Source organism: Haliotis asinina, chromosome 10 (genome assembly GCF_037392515.1).
Source record: "Haliotis asinina isolate JCU_RB_2024 chromosome 10, JCU_Hal_asi_v2, whole genome shotgun sequence".
Lineage (NCBI taxonomy): Eukaryota > Metazoa > Mollusca > Gastropoda > Lepetellida > Haliotidae > Haliotis > Haliotis asinina.
Genome location: NC_090289.1, coordinates 54336502 through 54357098, shown reverse-complemented (window position 1 = coordinate 54357098; position 20597 = coordinate 54336502). Strand labels below are relative to the sequence as shown.

Here is a 20597-nt window from a genome sequence, read left to right as displayed (position 1 = left end):
CGGTCAACAACGTTGCTAGTCTTTGTTCATACATTTTGTCATACAACAGAGCTATTTTATCTCCTCCTACACTAAGGAGGCAGTGGACATGAATGTGTCATGATCTATTAACCAATACTTCAACATTACCACAAACATAGCAGATGAGGCCTTTGCATGAACCAAAACGTGTCAGTGTAGCAGTAATCAAATTTCAGGGTTGGTCCCTTAGTATTTCATGGGGTTGTCTTAAACTGAAAATGCATCAATTTTCCAGTTGCATTTTTAGAAATGTCGTTATGATGGGGTTGCAAGAATTTTAATAGAAGTCATAAAATGCAAATAAGAAACATAAAAAATTAAAATTTTACCATTTTTTGTAAAATCAATTTAGAAGACCTAGTGCCATTTTGTTAATCTATTAAAACATATGAAATGGAATCACATAATTGCCACTTAAAATTATTACCATCAATTTTCAAATATCTTTTAGAACTCCAAAAGCTTTATACTTAGTTTCCTGCTGAATGATTATAGAGAACAAAGCAATGAGTGACTCACAGTTTTGGGGTTCCTGATGAATATCTTGGTTCTGCCGATAGCGTATTCCTCAGACTGTATCCTCTGTGCCTGCAGGATGGTCTCCACCCCCTTGCTGTTGAGGCCCTCCCAGTGTGGCCATGTCTCGGGGGCCAGCATCTTGTAGCGGTACAGGAATGCATCATAATTTTGGCGAAATGCATACCCTGCACGCCGCACCCTCACGTTCTCCATCAACCTGTACAACACAAATCAACATGACTGCAGTCATGTCTGTGGAGGTTTGCTCATCAAATAAACTGAAGTGAAATACTGGCCGATGTTTAAGTTTGTACCAATATACTGTTTTACACTGGACATTCCCATAAACAAACAAGTGACTGTGTGATCATTGTGTGATCATTGTGTGATCATTGTGTGAGCAGTTAACCAAGGAAGTATTGTCATATACAGAAGAGAAAACATGCCCTGCTCACTATGCGCCTACCGTTTCCAAGCTGACAATGGAATGGGTGGGATTGGTATTGCACTGAGATAAATGATACAGCCAGTGGGACTGTGTATCATCTAGAATTTTGTTTTGCTGATTAAGTAAGTAGCTGCTTATTGTTGATGTATTTACTACTCAATTTCTGCACTTTTAGGGGCAAATACAAAAAGAGATGCACACTTCCAAGAACCAATCTGAACATGCCTTCCTTGTAACCTCTTGTTACATAAATGCCCCTGTAAGGTCATAACGAAAGCAGTTCTTGAACACCTTGAATACACTTAGTTTCTCCCTACATCTACAATATGTCAAATCCCGGAACCACACATAAACACCATGTGTTTACACTGTTAAATCCTCAACTGAATGTATTCCTTGGCACAGCAGTGAGTTTAGTTTTATGTTGCACTCAGCAATAGTTCAGCAATATAGTCTGTAAGTAATAGAGTCTGACCCAGATGATCAATAGCATGAGCAACGTTCTACGCAAATAGGATATGATGACATGTGTCAACCAAGTCAGTGACCACTCAATCCTGTTAGTCACCTTTTGTGACTGGTATGGAGACCCAATTGTAACACAGATCTTCATGTGTAGGCAAAACAATATTGACTGTGTGAACATACCCGAGATATCGAACCTGGTGCCTCACGATGGAGAGATCAAAAGCCCCTGCCTTCTTGTCATCATTTGGCTGGAAATGATAAGGAAATATTTCACAAAAAATCTATAAAATGTACAGGTTATGACCTTAAACCATCACACTATGTTTATTGTTTAGTGATGCAGGACATATATGACCATACTCAAATGTCAGGAACACAGGCAACGACGTGTTGTGTCAGATAAAGTCCTACCTTCACACAGCGGATGTAGTTGGGGTTCTTGGACAGCAGGTTCTTCATCAGCTCCGTAACAGATATCTACAACAGGAGAGCACTGACATGTTGGGAGGGTTGTTGTACACCAACATTACAGGATGGTCTGTAGGAAGATGCGACAGGGTGACAATGGGTATGAAGGGAGAATGATGGCAATGAGCAAGGGTGTGTGGGGCCACAGATCTCCATGCCTCCAACCCTAGCGCAATCAAATCTGTTCAGTTCTGTGGAAAATTCTCATCCCTGCATATGTGACAGGCGGTTGGAAAAACCAGTCAGCCTATGACATGGATATATTGCTGCTTTAGAAATGTATCTAGGTGTTCAAGAAGACATGTTTGCTGATAATACATAGCAGAGTTATCTACCTTGAACTGTGACCCTGCAGTGGCAGGCCGCTTCAGGGACTTCTGGGCCGGATTTCCTGGAGCAGACAACACATGCAACACACTGGTCCTCTGGACAGTCACCAGCTAGTAAGTACCCTTTTTCTAAACATTCAAACTGACGTACAATTTATCAATATAACTTCAGTTATGTATTTTAAAATAATTGACTCAATAACAAAGTAGTTTGCATCGTTAAATATATATTACATGAAAGAAGGTAAGGAACTGCCTAATTCAATCAGGGTCCTTCATGTCCTTAATATATATTTAGTTTGTCATAACAGGATGTCCTTTCCTTAACTTGTGTCTCTAGAGACTCAACTCCTGGCACCAAGGTTCTAATCTGGATTCTGATAACAGTTGATGAATGCTTCAGCAATGCTTTAACACTATTTTAGACATTACAGGATTCCTGACAGTACGACATCAACTGACATCAGGCAACTGACCTTCAGGGAAGAGAGTCTTCAGGAGCGTGTTGGAACAGGAGTACATAGACTGGGACAGGTCCCGGAACAGCAGGTCATTGTTCTTGTCAATGAAGCCTTCAACTTTGTACAAAACCTACACAGATAGGAGTTAGTACTGTTTTATGCTGGTGAAATATTCAAAAGTTCAAAAGTTGTTCTCTTCAATTATGCAAATGCAGCATTTGGACAAAAGGGTGATCAAACAGAAACTGACTGACCTCACCGATGCACTGGATGCTTTCTAAGTGATCTTATGGCTACAACTGTTGTAAGTCTTTGTCAAAGCATAGAGGTAATGGCCATCATAGTGGGGTCACAGCTGCCAGTTATCAAATCTTCATTACACTGGCCTGTATTCAACTCTAGACCACAAAACATCCTGTGACGAATACCAGTGACATGTGATCAACAAAGCTCCAGATTCACTGAGATGCCTCTCAGAAATAGGGTGCTGGGACTAAACCATTGTTGTGGTAACAAATGACACAACTGAACAGGGAATGTGCAACACTCCTCATTCCTGATTCTAGCAGTAAGAGAAAAGTAAGAGAAGACTTACATTCCCAGCGTAGTGCTTCAGTCTGAAGGCGTCATGGGGCAGAGACTTGTCTGACTGGGTCTTCTTGCAGTTGCGACTCTCATAGTGGGGATGTTCAGAGCAGCGAGAGTCTAACTTCTGCAGGAAAGTCTTATCAGACACAGTTCCTGGTCTGAGGCATTCTTCATCCAGGAGGGCAAGGATGCCAATGTTGTTCTGAAATGTACACAGGTAGACATGTTTAGGCATGGTGGAGGACAGTGAGGCAGTGCTGGTAGCTGCTGAAGGGACAGTGAAAAATGGATGGAAACTGCAGTGGGGTGTTGGCCATAGGTTGGAACTGCTGTTGAGTGGTAATATAGGGACGGAAAGGCTGCAGCTGATGCAAATTGATTGCAAAAACTGAAAGTAAGACTTTTCTAATGAATACATTTGACTTTTGCAATAAAATATTGTTCATGTAAATTGCCAACAGTTTGAACCTCTGCAGAGATGGTGAGAGGAGTATAGAGTATGAGCATGGATGGGTTGGAAGTACCCACCTTCTCTATAAGGTCACAGATAACAGAGTTGTTGAAGTAGTCCACGTTGATCCATTCAATACCCTGCAGAAGACAAGATTGGTCAGTTGAAGATGGTCACACAGTCACAGATGCAAACAGAGACAGTAACAGGTCACAGACAGCAACACAGGTCACAGACATGGACACAAAGAGAGACACAGGGCCCCATTTCACAAAGCTATCACAGCGCTACGACTATTGTGAACCTGTGTTACACTATGGGAAGAATGAATGTTATGTGGAAAGTTATGAGATCTTAGGCTTATGAGACAGGCTTAGTGAAACAGGGCTCTTTATCACACACATTGATGCAGACACAGGTCACAGACATTGACACGGGCACAGGTCACAGACAAAGGCATGGACACACATGCATACACCCAATGACAGATATGAATTACTGTAAACACCACAACTTTCTCATGTTCGACAGAAGTTTTGTGACATGAGCTGAAACATTGTGATATAATCTAATTACTGTTCAAAGTGGTGTAACCCTTCACTTATGCATGTCATATCCTCTTGGGTTTAACAGAGGTACATGTCTACAACCCAGGTCAAATTAGGATGACCTCATCAGACTGTAATAGCTGTTTTATGCAGTCTTCAGTCTTTTTCCAGCAATATAAGAGAGGTGAACACCACAGCGAGACTCCAATTTCCATCTTGATGGCACAAATGTGATACAATTGGACAATATAAGTTATCACATCATGTCGAGGGAAATACAGGGTAAAATTTTCCCTGGGTAAATGTATTTCCCGAGACACGATGTGATAACACATTTATCTAGCTGAATATTTTCACTACATCAAAACAAAACAACACGCATCGAATCGACTTGCTGCCATGTTGACACCAGCTGATCGTTTGACCTCAATGCACCGCACGTTACAAAAGGCTTGTCGATGCACACTTTTCTCCCTTCGCGTCGTCACCGTGGCGTAGTGGGGTGATATGACTTTCGTAGCCGGAGTACACGACTTTCATACTCCCGCTTGCGGACCGTGATGGATGTACCTGGTATTTTCTCAGAGTCACGTGGACCAATCAAAACTCAACATTCTTACATGAGGCTAGATAATGTTAAATGTCTTACAGTTACTCCACTCCATCCACCCCCTTTACCCCAGTGTCTTGCAAGTCCCCTACACACAACACTAATTCCCTGAAACCACCCATGTGGCTGAGAGACCGGAAGCCTTCACAGGGGAGATAGCCCTACCTCCTTGATGTACTCTTCCTGCTCCTCCTTGAGGGTCAGCTCTATGAAGATCTGCTGCAGTTTCTCATTGCAGTAGTTGATGATAAACTGCTCAAAGCTGTTGTGCTGTGAACAGACAGACACAGCTTTATGTACTAAATGACTCTTGGTCAGAAAAATTTGATGCCATCACAATCGTAGTCTGCTAAAAAATAATACATTCAACACTAATGTTATTAAAATAATCTCTCAATACTTTCAAACAATTTACTAAACTATTTCATCAGCATTAGAAAATTCTTCCTGTCTAAATCTGTAGATATGACACAACCATACCCCAAACAGATTCTACTGTGTGCCTTGGAACACCCCGAAAGCATAACTATCCATCATGCTCATCTATCAGACTATCATCTCACCTGGAAGACCTCGAACCCATAGATATCCAGCACACCCATCACCTTGGTCTTCACTTTCTTCTTCACCTGTACACAAAAGATCAGTCAGTTTGAAAGAATAGACGCACTGCCAGTTGTAGCAAGGAGCACCATCATTATTACTTTTCCTTTCACACTGGACAACACAAAGACAACTTTCTCAAATCCACTGTTTGATAATGGCTACCTTATTATTTCCTCCCGTGGTCTGCAACAGTTCACTAACCAGATATATATCCTTAAAACCTCAGTGAAAAAGCATACTGCTTGGTGCGTGCCTCACCTTGATACTGTCATTGATCCTCTGCACAAGCCAGGAAAACATCCTACTGTACAAAGCCTTGCACAGGGCATCTCGTGCATAGAACGCCTGCAACACAAACACCACAGTAGCACAGTGCTTCAGGACTCTTCAGGTTATCATATGATTACCATCTGCCATTATAGACAAGTATCCCCTCCTCCATCCATGCTAACCTGATCAGATGGTACACAGGGTAAACGCAACGAGACAACGCAGAGGAAGTAGGGTTGTCAGTGGGCCATTATCTCATTATACAATACATTTAAAGTCACTTTATCCTTGACATAACACGGATCACAATACTAAGTTGTGACAGTTTGGCATGGACAATGTCATTTAATAAAGAAATACAGACTGACAAAACAGCTTAAAAGTTTGGAAATAACTGGATTCAAATTTGAAAAAAATAGGAACATGTCTCTTTCTCTCAACACTGAATTTTATATAAAAATGGATTATGAAAACTATTTTGAACAAGAGTCATCAGAAGTTGACATATCCCCCCTGCCCCCACATATTTGAAAGGACAACTCATCGGACAGTTACTTATTGTGTTTTTAGACCAAGTCTGAATTGTTTCCATGGAATTCATAAAAAAGTATAAATGCCATATATCTGTAATCAGAAAAAGTCACCATTTCAAGATCTGTCACGTATATCTGCCAAGATCTTTTGAAAGATATGAAATGGTTTTCGAGCTGTGCTCTGGAAACAAAGTCAGCAACATGTTCATGGAACAGAGAAAATAATACATAAAAAAAAACGAAATAGGAAAAGACACCACTTTGGGGTCTGCCACACATATCTATCAAGTTTTACTGACAGATATTAATAAGTTTTTCAGTTCTGCTCTGGAAACGAAAAACACCTCTCACTTTTGAGAGTAAGTCAAAAACGTTTCCACGGAGACTGTGAAAATGATAAATCACTAAAACCTGGAAATAGTAAAAGGCACCACTTTAGGTTCCGATTGATATATCTACCAAGTTTTCCTGAAAAATATTGAACGGTTTTTGAGTTCTGCTCCGGAAACGAAGCACATCCCTCCATTTTGAGACTAAGTCTGAACCGTTTCCATGAAAACAGAAAAAGTAATAAATCACAAAAACCTGTAAATACCAAAAGTCACCACTTTGCGGTCTGCCACATATATCACAAAGTTACACTGACAGATATTAAGACGTTTTTGAGTTCTGCTCCGGAAACGAAACACACCTCTCACTTTTGAGACTAAGTCTGAATCGTTTTCATGGAAACCGAGAAACTAAATTATGACAAAAACCTTAACTAGCAAAAGGCACCATTCCAGCTTCTGTTTGGTATATCTACCAAGTTTTGCAACAAAATATTGAATGGATTTTGAGTTATGCTCCGGAAACGAAGCACATCCCTCCATTTTGAGACTAAGTCCGAAATATTTCCATGGAAACTGAGAAAATAATAAATCACAAAAAACTGTACATAGCAAAAGGCACCACTTTGGGGTCTGTCACATATATCTACCAAGTTTTGCAAAACAATATTGAACAGTTTTTGAGTTATGCTCCGGAAACGAAGCCTGCCCCACCACTAGACTAACACCAAAATGTTCCATGGAAAAAACAAAAAAAAAATATAAATGCCAAAACTCTGTAAATAGCAAAAGGCACAACTATAGGTTGAGATCATTATATCTATCAAGTTTGGTATAAAAAAATATTGAACGGTTTCTGAGATATGCTCCGGAAACAAAATGTTTACAGACGGACGGACGGACGGACGGACGGACGGACGGACATTACATGCCGGGGGGATAAATAGAACACGATGTTAAAATTAGATACACTAAACAGTTTAGGTACAGAATATATTTTAAAGAAATATACTGTTATTGACAATGAAGTCTGGATCTACTTTGCAAACAAGTCTTTCCCACTGTTACATAAATGGTATTATAATTACCTCCCCTGAATTCAGATCAGTTTTGACTTTGTCCCCACGAACTTCAACTGTACGCTGAGTCAACGCTGCTGATAAGGTCTGGACAGAGCACTCCAGCAGTTCACAGACTTCAGACACCTCTGTCAATGGACAGGAATATACCAGTACATCCATCTTACTTTGGGATACCTGTTATCACTGAGATAGATATATATACATGTCCAGGATTCTGGAATGATTTGACTCATGATACATGAAACCAAATATTAATGCTGTCTTAATCATGAGATCAGATTTTCATGTTGCACTGGAGTGAGCGAGTGTGTGAGTTTAGTTCTATGCCACACCCAGCAATATTCCAGCTATATGGCAGTGCTCTGTAAATAATCGAGTCTGGACAGGACAATCCAGTGATCAACAACATGAGCATCGGTCTGTGCAATTGTGAACCGAAGACATGTGTCAACCAATTCAGCGACTTGATCCCATTAGTCATCCTCTCCACTGGACGCTCAGTCCAGGACATTGTGTCAAGTCCTGCAGGCCTATTCTTAAAATGTTCGCAGCCCTTCGAACTTCTGATTCTCAACACATTGGCTATGATCAAAGTCAAGAATTCTTAAGGCTATGAAAGTATCAAAAGTAAGGGGCCAGCTGTCCACAGGACACTCAGTCCAGGACATGGTGTCAGGTCCAGTTTTCCACTGGACACTCCGTCAAGCACATGGTGTCAGGTCCAGCACTTCACTGGACACTCAGTCAGACACTGCGTCCCAACCAACATTTACAAACCTTGGGTGCTGCCGATGTCACATCCATCGGTGCCATCATCATTACCCTTGTGGTGAAAGGTGATGTTTCCCAGCTTCAGGATGGTGGCCACCAACTGCAGGACACCCATCACTTCCTTCTGGTGGAAGCCGATGACCTCCATACCATTCTGTAAACAGCAACGGTCAATGTGACGTCTCAACAAAAGCAGCAACAGTTCTAATACTGGAAAAGTGAACCTTGAAAAGTCGTCCTTGTTGTCATGAACATGAATATGTAACATGGAAATGATACTAACATGTTTAAAAGTTAACATGACATTTCTTAAGTGCTAGCACTTATTCTTTTACCACAGTGAAGCATTAATGAGGTTGACTATGTAAATGGTTTGAGGAAGCAGTATGCAACCAACTTTGTTTCACACTACAATCAGCACAATGCAACCTAATGACAGTCTAGATGAGATTCTGGGGGCAGACTTTAATGCAAGCATCAGGTGCCAAGGGTAGAATTTGACAAAAGCATGAGTTTCTGGATAGATCTTAGCACAAACATGACACTCCTAACAAGCATGACACTCCTAAGACATGATTTGCTAACAAGCATGACACTCCTAGGACATGATTTGCTAACAAGCATGACACTCCTAGGACATGATTTGCTAACAAGCATGACACTCCCAAGACATGATTTGCAAACAAGCATGAATAACCAGGAATAACCTTCAACAAAAGCATAAGGTACTGAAGCCTCTGACACAATGACCAGTTCCAGGGACCTCACAAGCAAGTTTTAGGTTCTTTGGAATTTACTGTGAACACAAGCATGGGATCCTGAGGGATTGACCTAAGACACAGTATCAGGTTCTTCTCTTTATATAGAATGAAGATTAAAGATACATACCCTGATTGAATGGAAGTTCTCACTGTCATTTATTGCTGGGACGTTAATACATCCACTTTTGTTGAGAAACTGATAGCTGTTGTGGTCACTTGTCAGCTTTAAACTCTCTGAAAAGAAGAATATACATGTCATATGGGAATGTAGACTGTATGGACAATAGCCATTACCATAAACAACAAACACAGCTAAGTAAAATAGTCTGAAGCTATCCAGGTTGTTATCAAGAACTGTGATTTGAGAGAATGTTTTACCAAGCAGTGCTGGTTCTGCTCCACTCAGCAGCTGGTAGAAGATGTGGAAGCTGCGCTCCCCGGGACCCTGGGCGGCCACTCTAGACTGAAAGTATCATGGGAACAGTTACACAGAGTGCAATTCATAAGGGAAGGGAACGCATCATTCAGCTCAAGCAAGGACATGGAGCAAGCACCTGTAGTGAAATCAGTTGTACAAGCAATGCATTAAAGGGGCACTGATGCGGAGCGAATAATGTTTCTCGCCAACGGTCTAATTACGAAACCAAACCGCAAATTGGTCAGCACCCGCTCCTTCGACCGTGACGGACAAAGGAACTGGGCTCCTGTCCATATTAGCACAATTTCTTCGCCTAAACAGTCAGGAGGCCGGATGCCCATCATATGCCATTTGTTTAAAAATATCCATGGTATTCCTTGTCTGATCGTAACCAAATATCCCAGCAGTGTAGTTCTTTTCGGATGCTTGGATGGTATAGTTACTGATCCAATTTGATCCTACTTCTGTGTTTTTCACATCGATATTTAATCATGTTACATGAAAATATGATGTCTACAGGCACGTAGCAAGCCATTTGTTTCAGTATGGAAGATTGCAAAGCTTTACATATAGGTAGTTTTGAGTGTTGGTTCAGCTGTGATAGCAAATATCATACGTCAATTTTGGTAGCTATGGTAGCTACAATGGTTTATTATTTATGATAATAAAAACACACGGTTGATTTATTTGAATTCGTAAACAAAAAACGATGACTTTGCCTTTGGTAGAGAAATCTGAAAATTTTCTTACGTAAAAACCCCTTATTTCACCTATTTACCCAAGTACACAGCAAATGCCTGTGTGTATTCCTTATGTAACGAAATTCCGTTGGTATCTGCAAAACAGTTTCGGCCCATAAGTGTTTTCAGGCTGCATGCGACACAGAGATTACATCTTCCTTGCTGTAACTCGCGTTTGAACCTACACGTGTTATTTGTCATCCTTCTCTGGATGGTCAATTAACGAATTTATAACAGGTATAATTACTAGTAACACCACTTCGGTTACTCAACAAAGGTTCCCATGTGGCATTTCTCCTGTCTGGAGTAAATACTCAACATTATAAATTAAGGTCTGTAATTGCAAATGTATTGTATGTTATGTAATATGTGCATGTAAGTGATGCAAGAGGGTTTATCAGCTGAGTTGCAAAAACAAACATCGATCAAAGGATTAACCGATAACACACTGATTGATTAATTACTTTTATCTCCTAGCGGATTTGTCAAAAGGCAGTGTGTGTAGATGACTACACCCTGTCGTAAAGAGTGAGTGCAAAAACAACATCCTCCCTTCAAAGAATTAACCACCCTTGCGCTCATTGATTGATTGTTCATTATTGGTTAACTAAATTACTTAGAATAGTGGACATCATACAATTAGTTGCCAGGTGTGCTATCTTGGGAGACCAATGAGAGGTTTATCTGGTTTTCACTAACGAAAGACGTGAAACGATGTGTTACTTTTTCGCAAACTAGACAGTTGTAAGACACGCGACACAGAGCAGGATTATTTACCAGCTGCAGATGAATGGAATACAATTTCTTTTACGTGGATATTGATGGATGCATTCCTGAACAAGGTAGTAGCCTGACATTGTTGCTATAAAATTAGTCTGTTTTACATTCATTATTTGCATTTTGTTTTAATTTATTTGTTGTAGCATTCAGCAGAATCTGTATGACAGAAAACACACACTAGATCGCGTATGTGTGTGAAATAGGATCCACATTGACAATGTATAAATGTTGCTGTTATGTTAGAAATTTACTATGAGTATAAGCAGGTCGTGTGTTCTTTTATTAATTTTCAGAATCATACAAATATGACAATAAACTAATCAGGGTTATGAGACAAAATATAGAGACGTACATTGGCTTCGTTATTTTTCCGTCCTAATAGTTTTTTACCATTTCTACCACTGGCAGATGATTAACCTTCAAAGTGTTTCATTTGTTTTCATAATACATTTGTAATGAAGTAAAAATGACTTCACCTAAGTTGATCTGTCTATAATTAAACTATCAGTTGCGCTTACGGAATGCACAGCAGAGGTCACGAACCAGTCACGAATTCTGGGATATCATCCGGGTACTCACGGGAGAAAAACAATAACAAACGTTTACACCAGTCCACGGAAATTGCTCCGCATCAGTGCCCCTTTAACAGGACACTGAGAAAGACCTTATGTAACCTGTTGTACCAAATGCACATTATTGAGACATCTAACAAACACCTGTAGTGAAACCATTGCAAATGCATTAACAAGCCATTGAGGAAGACCTTGTGCTACCTACAAGATGTGCATTAATGAGACATCTAACAAGTATCTGCGATGAAACCTACTATTGTGTATTTCTGGTGACATTAGACTTACCTTTTCAAGCAAGTCTGTTGTGTCCCGAGGTGATGAAACAAAGAACACACCAACACTGCATTAGCCAGACAAGTACGTGGACCAGTTTGCAATACTTCATCTACCATTACTGTTTAGTTGTTCAAAGCTGCACTCATCAATACAACAGCTATACTAACAATCTCCATAATAGAGGGATGTCAACAGTTAAATATGGACTACACACAAACCAGTTAAAGATATTATGAGTAGTCATGTACATCTGTTAGGCACAAGGACACACTAAGAACCATGTCAACAGTTAAATATGGACTACACACAAACCAGTTAAAGATATTATGAGTAGTCATGTACATCTGTTAGGCACAAGGACACACTAAGAACCATGTCAACAGTTAAATATGGACTACACACAAACCAGTTAAAGATATTATGAGTAGTCATGTACATCTGTTAGGCGCAAGGACACACTAAGAACCACGTCAACAAGCTGGTTTTCATTTTAACTGGAATAGAAACCATGGAACAATTCATTTATAGCTGTCCTAGTCACATTCTGTTCATTTATATTTCCCTACTTTTGATATCTACCTTAAGACTGAATCAGGAAGTTGTTGGGAAACTAAGGAAATGGATATAGCAACCAGAAATGTTTTGCATTGACAACAAGTTAAATATATATTTGCATGCTTATGTACTTACAGTTTGTTATCACTCCACCGATGGGGTCGCCCTTAAAGTCGAACTCTATGTCCATGTACTTGCCCTGGTCAACACAAACACACATCAATCATGGTGGGGGAGGCACGGCAATCACAATTTCACAGGATGAGTGAGTGAGTCTATGGTGTTCATAATGCTGCATCAACATAAACAAGGATGGATATACCTGCCTGCCCAACCCCTGAGATGGGTTATTTTCAACATGGACTGTCCGATTCTCAAAATATCAAAATTTAGACATGTATATGAAGATATATATCGTATTTCAGGATATTAAATAAGTATTAATTCACTCATAAAAATTAAGTAAATAAGAAAATCAGAAGTTTTGAGGGCAGGTAAATTTTGGTCAGGGCTGGCAAGTTTTACATCTAACCAGCCCTGTGGTCTGGCTGAAGGTTTTTGGAGTTTCATACCCTGAAATAACTGCAGATTACAGATGAGCAGAAGCAAAACACACATTAATGATTTTAATGATATTCTGGCATGGACAGTATATCTTTCGAGGAGACCACTTGCTTAGCTGCCTGTAACTAAGACACAAGTAACTCTGCAGCTCTAACAGATTACAGACCATGCAAATTTGTCTGCAGTGCCAAATTGTTGACAAGGGTGAATGCTTTAGGTTTGTATTGGCTCTCAGTGAGTTACCTCCCTTGACAAGTGGCTACTTGATGACTTAGCACTGATACAAGTGGACTGAAGCAATATCTTACCATAACCCTTCCTCAGTACTTACAAATCTGGAAGAGTTGTCGTTCCTGGTAGTCTTAGCATTACCGAAAGCTGAAAGTCAAATGGTGAAAATGTATTTTAGAATAATTTTACTCTTGAGATCACACACAATGTTTATATAGTTGCAGATACATCTACTCATCTCAACAAGGCATTAATGGAGTAAAAGCTGCCGTATAGCACAAATATTGCCAAGCGCCGCGTAAATATAAACTCACTCACTCACCCATGGGGTCATGAAAATGAACAGTTTGTTAAGGATAATTATGCTGTTCATCTCACTGATGGGCGTTGTCAAGAACAACATATTCAAAACTGAAAATATCAGCTATGGCCATAAACAACTGGACAAACCTTCAGCCTGCTATACTTGAATCACTTCAAGGATGAGATTAGCTTTCCTCTGCCTACACTCAAGGACTGAGCATGCCTATCTTTCTTCACCTTTATGCCTTTCCTCTGTCTACACTCACGGACTGGGCATGCCTGTCTTTCATCACCTTCAAGCCTACCTTCTGCCTACACACATGGACAGAGCATGCCTATCTTTCTTCATCTTCAAGCCTACCTTCTGCCTACACACATGGACTGGGCATGCCTATCCTTCTTCACCTTTATGCCTACCCTCTGCCTACACACATGGACAGGGCATGCCTATCTTTCTTCACCTTTATGCCTACCCTCTGCCTACACTCATGGACTGGGCATGCCTATCTTTCTTTCTTCACCTTCAAGCCTACCCTCTGCCTACAAGCAAGGACTGAACATGTTAATCTCAGCTTTCCTTCAAGCCACCTCTGTTTACCTTCAAGGACTGGGTTTGACTGCAGTAGCTGTTCTTTGACCCTGTCGATGTCTTGTCCCTTCCCGGACACCTCCGCAACATACTGCATGATCACCTTGCTGGCCTCTGCAACAGTGCATACAACATAAATATATTACACAACTGTATTACAAATTTCATAATAACTTCAATCCACTGTACTAGTCTGGGTAATCATCCGGTCATTTAAATGACTGCATCAGTAGAACTGTGCAGCGGAACTGCTTATGTACTAGTTTTTCTTACCTGACAGTTGTCCCGTAACAATGTCTATCCACTTATTCTTCTACATTATCTACCCATTCATCCTTCTATGATGTCTACCCACCAGTTGCTCCTCTACAGATTCCATCCATTCATTGCTACGCAATATCTATTCACTCAACATCTACCCACCAGTTAAACTTCAACAATATCTATCCATTCAACGTCTACCTACCAGTTGTATCTCTACAATGTCTATCCATTCAACATCTACCCACCAGTTGTATCTCTACAATGTCTATCCATTCAACATCAACCCACCAGTTATATCTCTACAATGTCTATCCATTCAACTCCTACCCACCAGTTGTATCTCTACAATGTCTATCCATTCAACATCTATCCACCAGTTGTATCTCTACAATGTCTATCCATTCAACATCTACCCACCAGTTGTATCTCTACAATGTCTATCCATTCAACTCCTACCCACCAGTTGTATCTCTACAATGTCTATCCATTCAACATCTACCCACCAGTTGTATCTCTACAATGTCTATCCATTCAACATCTACCCACCAGTTGTATCTCTACAATGTCTATCCATTCAACATCTACCCACCAGTTATATCTCTACAATGTCTATCCATTCAACATCTACCCACCAGTTGTATCTCTACAATGTCTATCCATTCAACATCTACCCACCAGTTGTATCTCTACAATGTCTGTCCATTCAACATCTACCCACCAGTTGTATCTCTACAATGTCTATCCATTCAACTCCTACCCACCAGTTGTGTATCTACAATGTCTATCCATTCAACATCTACCCACCAGTTGTATCTCTACAATGTCTATCCATTCAACATCTACCCACCAGTTGTATCTCTACAATGTCTATCCATTCAACATCTACCCACCAGTTGTATCTCTACAATGTCTATCCATTCAACATCTACCCACCAGTTGTATCTCTACAATGTCTATCCATTCAACATCTACCCACCAGTTGTATCTCTACAATGTCTATCCATTCAACATCTACCCACCAGTTGTATCTCTACAATGTCTATCCATTCAACATCTACCCACCAGCTGTATCTCTACAATGTCTATCCATTCAACATCTACCCACCAGCTGTATCTCTACAATGTCTATCTATCCATCTGCAAGGTATTGTATCTATGGCTCAGCCCAATAATTTTACTACCTCCCTTTGCTGGCTCCACACCCTAACAGTAACCAATCAGTTAAATCACTCTAACAATCAAACTTGCCAGTGTCAACAATGATAGCGATCACAGTTATGAAGGTTCGTTTGCAGTGTGACTCAGATTTGGGGAAAATCATACAGATAAATTGTCAGGTCCAAAACTTTAGAAAAATATATGCAAGAACTCCTTCCTCGTTCAGAGATCCTCTGCATGAATTGTTTTGGCAAGTTTTAATCAGTTAGATAATATAATAAAAAGCGAAAGTAAGTTGTGATTGGTACGATCAACTTCTCAGCATAGACACACGATTTGATAAAAAGCCAGCAAAGGAAGGCAATAGCATTATTCGTAGATGCATCCAGAGTATCGTGGCAATTTAAAGGAATGTATATCCTGGACATATGAATAGATGCTATCTATCTATCGTACATTATCTATCCACTCAACAATGTCTACTCACCAGTTTTACCGGAGCCACTTTCCCCGGATATAATGATACACTGGTCCAGGTTTCTGTCCCGCATCGATCGGTAGGCATCATCAGCAATAGCATATCTGGGGACACAAAATATGGACCTTGAAAGATTTCCACGATGGAATCATTGCAGTTTGCACACAAAGATAGATCTGTTTGCCCACAAAGAACTATTTGCTCACTTATTCATGGTAGTGAGTGAGTTTAGTTTCATGAAGCACTCTGCAATATTCCAGCAATATGGATGCAGTCTGCAAGTTATCAGATCTGAACCTGACAGTCCAGTGTTCAACAGCATGAGCACCTATCTGCACAATTTGGACAAGATGACGTGTCAAACCAGTCAGTGAGTCTGACCGCTCGATTCCGTTAATCACCTCTTTAAGGCAAGCATGGGCAACTGAAGAATAATTCTAATCCAGATCTTCAGTTCACCCATGGACCCAGGAACTAACGATATACCCTTACATACATGGTACAGCACTATGTACACTGTTGTGTTCACAGAGGACTATACATATTAAAGCTGCTATGAGCTTTTATTCATGAGAACAGCATATACTCTGAAAGCACAAGTAGTGAGTGGGTGAGTGAGTGAGATTAGTTTTACGCTGCGCAATGTTCCAGCTATATGGCGGTGGTCTGTAAATAATAAAGTCTTCCCCAGACAATCCAGCGATCAACAGCATGAGCACTGATCTGCACTGATGAACTGATGACGTATCAACCAAGTCAGCAAGCCTGACCACCCAATCCCATTAGTCGCCTCTTAAGACAAACATAGTCACCTTTCATGGCGAGGATGGGTTGTTGAAGGCCTATTCTACCCCCGACCTTTATGGGTAGAAAATAATAGAGGTGAGTGCACTCATGCATGGGATATATATCCTAGTATATATTGTACAGGTGTGTGCACACATGGATGGGTTATATATCCTTGAATACATGGTACAGGTGTGTGCACACATGGATGGGTTATATATCCTTGTATACATGGTACAGGTGAGTGCACACATGGATGGGTTATACATCCTAATATACATGATACAGGTGGGTGCACACATGGATGGGTTATATATCCTTGTATACATGGTACAGGTGTGTGCACACATGGATGGGTTATATATCCTGGTATACACAGTACTGGTGAGTGCACACATGGATGGGCTATATAACCTTGTATACGTGGTACAGGTGTGTGCACACATGAATGGTCTATATATCCTTGTATACATGGTACAAGTGACTGCACACATGAATGGTTTGTATATCCTTGTATACATGGTACTGGTGAGTGCACACATGGATGGGTTATATAACCTTGTATACATGGTACAGGTGTGTGCACACATGGATGGGTTATATATCCTTGTATACATGGTACAGGTGAGTGCACACATGGATGGGTTATACATCCTAATATACATGATAGAGGTGGGTGCACACATGGATGGGTTATATATCCTTGTATACATGGTACAGGCAAGTGCACACATGGATGGGTTATATATCCTTGAATACATGGTATAGGTGAGTACACACATGAATGGGTTATAAACCCTGGTATACATGGCACACATGGATGGGCAATATATCCTTGCATGCATGATACAGGTGTGCGCACATGAATGGTCTATATATCCTTGTATACATGGTACAGGTGAGTGCACACATGAATGGTCTATATATCATTGTATACATGGTACAGGTGAGTGCACACATGGATGGGTTATATATCCTTGTATACATGGTACAGGTGCGTGCACACATGGATGGGTTATATATCCTGGTATACACAGTACAGGTGAGTGCACACATGGATGGGCTATATAACCTTGTATACATGGTACAGGTGTGTGCACACATGGATGGGTTATATTTCCTTAAATACATGGTACAGGTGAGTGCACACATGAATGGGTTATAAACCCCTGTATACGTGGCACAGATGCATGGGCTATATATCCTTGCATACATGATACAGGTGCGCACACATGAATGGGTTATATATCCCTGTATACATTTTACAGGTGAGTGCACACATGAATGGGTTATAAACCCTGGTATACATGACACAGATGCATGGGCTATATATCCTTGCATGCATGATACAGGTGTGTGCACATGAATGGTCTATATATCCTTGTATACATGGTACAGGTGTGTGCACACATGGATGGGTTATATATCCTTAAATACATGGTACAGGTGAGTGCACACATGAATGGGTTATAAACCCCTGTATACGTGGCACAGATGCATGGGCTATATATCCTTGCATACATGATACAGGTGCGCACACATGAATGGGTTATATATCCCTGTATACATTTTACAGGTGAGTGCACACATGAATGGGTTATAAACCCTGGTATACATGGCACAGATGCATGGGCTATATATCCTTGCATGCATGATACAGGTGTGCGCACATGAATGGTCTATATATCCTTGTATAGATGATACAGATGTGTGCACACATGGATGGGTTATATATCCTTGTATACATGGTACAGGTGAGTGTACACACAAGTTTGTTACATATCCCTGTATACATGATACAGGTGTGTGCACACATGGATAGACTATTTCAAGTTGTTCACTGGTCATGACAGTGGGGCATGGGTTGAGGTACCCGAGATGTTTGTTTATGTTCTCTGAGCCCTGAAGGGCAAGGGAAACATAAACAAACATCGAGTGTACCTCAAACCATGGGCCCTGAGGGACCAGTATACAATGCATTTATCTTACCGAATCTTAATTTTGAACTGTTTGAAGCATGGGCATCAGATTGTACACTTAAGCCAACCTGTACGAATCAAACGATTCAAATCTTGCATCTTACTGTTTTTTTCTCCTGTAAGCATTGCCGCCTTAGTAAAGTCACTGCAATGTAATTACCCATCTAAATATTCACAGGGACTACATTTGAACATTTTGTCAAACTTTATTCACTGATAAGAGAGTCAAATGTTTTCGTTGCAATCATTACATTTTGTGGACAAAAAACAGAGTTATCTCCCTTCCATCAATTTCCATTTGCAAAACATCAGTAATTTCCATGCATCATAAATCATTTCATATTATACAAGATAAAAAAGTAACTACTACAAAGTCTCAAATCAGTTGCTACAGGAAGCAGGGTGTACTGCAATGCACCTCGCTTGTACACAGGGTACATTGAAAATAATAGAAAAGCACTCAGCCAATCAGACAGCGACATTTATGTGTGAGGTAAGATAAATATCATTGTATACATAGTACAGGTGTGTGCACACATGGATGGGTTATATATCCTTGTATTCATGGTACATGTGTGTGCACATGTGGATGGGTTATATATCCTTGTATACATGGTACAGGTGAGTGCACACATGGATGGGTTATAATACTTATATATCCTTGCATACCAACACCTTTGGAAGACCATCTCTGTAGTCAGTGCTCAGTCCTTGAGGACGAAGAGCACTATTTTATGTATTGCATTAAGTATTTGGATATATAGAGGATACCAAACGACCTTCCGTGTAATACCATTTTTATTAAACAAGTTAATGATTTGGTATCAAACAAGCGAAAGCGAGTTTAGCATTCTGTTTATTACTCTCGAACATAAATTGACAGAAACTGCGGTAAAATTGCCTATAGTGTGAGGACACTCAGCTTTCAAGTCAAGTAAGGTCTAGTAAAATTGCGACATCAACATTAGCATTGTGATGTCACAACTTTGAACCATTTTGACATCATACGTCAAACGGTATTACACTAGTGTAATAATGAAGGGAAAATATTACACTGCAGTATCTTCCACAGGCAAGTAATAAATGGTATTTATTTAACACCCTTTCATCTCAAAATAATAAATTTCAAAGTCTTACTGCAACAGTAAACTCTAACCTCGTGTTTGAAAAATGCAGTTCGCTCTACAACTATGTATAGTGTTACAAAGCACACTTTCACGCTTATCTATTGTAAGTAAAGCACAAAAGGACGCTTGCATCACAAGGTTATATTTCCTCATATGCATGGTACAGGTCTATTGAACTGAACATTTCCTCGTACAGGTTTTAGCACACACACATAGCACAGGTGGGTACATCCCATGTAAAATATTATGCCCAACTGGAAAAAAAAATCAGGAATAGATGATATCTGCTGTGTGTAACATATTCTCCAACAGTTGATTAAGTACTTTAAAGGATCTGTGTATAAGTGAAACGTTAAACACATGACTGATACAAAATGACAGAAGCAACTAAAACCACACTGTGGCAGATACTTAGTTCTACATCAGGGTATGGAGGCACTCCTGTTGTACCTTGGGTTATCTACTGTCTTCATTCCCTCTAGCCCATAAACGATTATCTGCTATATATACCTAC

At 40.2% G+C, this 20597-nt stretch overlaps 1 protein-coding gene across 1 annotated transcript in view; it reads right to left on the bottom strand.

Moving 5' to 3' along the window:
* The window catches only part of LOC137298518 (unconventional myosin-Ib-like), a 76527-nt gene that overhangs the window by 19154 nt on the left and 36776 nt on the right, over positions 1 to 20597 (bottom strand). The window contains exons 4-22 of the mRNA XM_067830812.1: positions 16201 to 16295; positions 14301 to 14405; positions 13500 to 13546; positions 12740 to 12803; positions 12059 to 12072; positions 9642 to 9726; positions 9391 to 9497; positions 8509 to 8656; positions 7738 to 7856; positions 5776 to 5862; positions 5475 to 5540; positions 5077 to 5181; positions 3831 to 3893; positions 3310 to 3504; positions 2730 to 2844; positions 2260 to 2315; positions 1868 to 1933; positions 1637 to 1704; positions 541 to 757 (exon numbers count right to left, since the gene is read on the bottom strand). Of these exons, the coding sequence (XP_067686913.1) occupies positions 541 to 757; positions 1637 to 1704; positions 1868 to 1933; positions 2260 to 2315; positions 2730 to 2844; positions 3310 to 3504; positions 3831 to 3893; positions 5077 to 5181; positions 5475 to 5540; positions 5776 to 5862; positions 7738 to 7856; positions 8509 to 8656; positions 9391 to 9497; positions 9642 to 9726; positions 12059 to 12072; positions 12740 to 12803; positions 13500 to 13546; positions 14301 to 14405; positions 16201 to 16295 (1822 nt within the window). The remainder of the gene's footprint in view (positions 1 to 540; positions 758 to 1636; positions 1705 to 1867; positions 1934 to 2259; positions 2316 to 2729; positions 2845 to 3309; positions 3505 to 3830; positions 3894 to 5076; positions 5182 to 5474; positions 5541 to 5775; positions 5863 to 7737; positions 7857 to 8508; positions 8657 to 9390; positions 9498 to 9641; positions 9727 to 12058; positions 12073 to 12739; positions 12804 to 13499; positions 13547 to 14300; positions 14406 to 16200; positions 16296 to 20597) is intronic.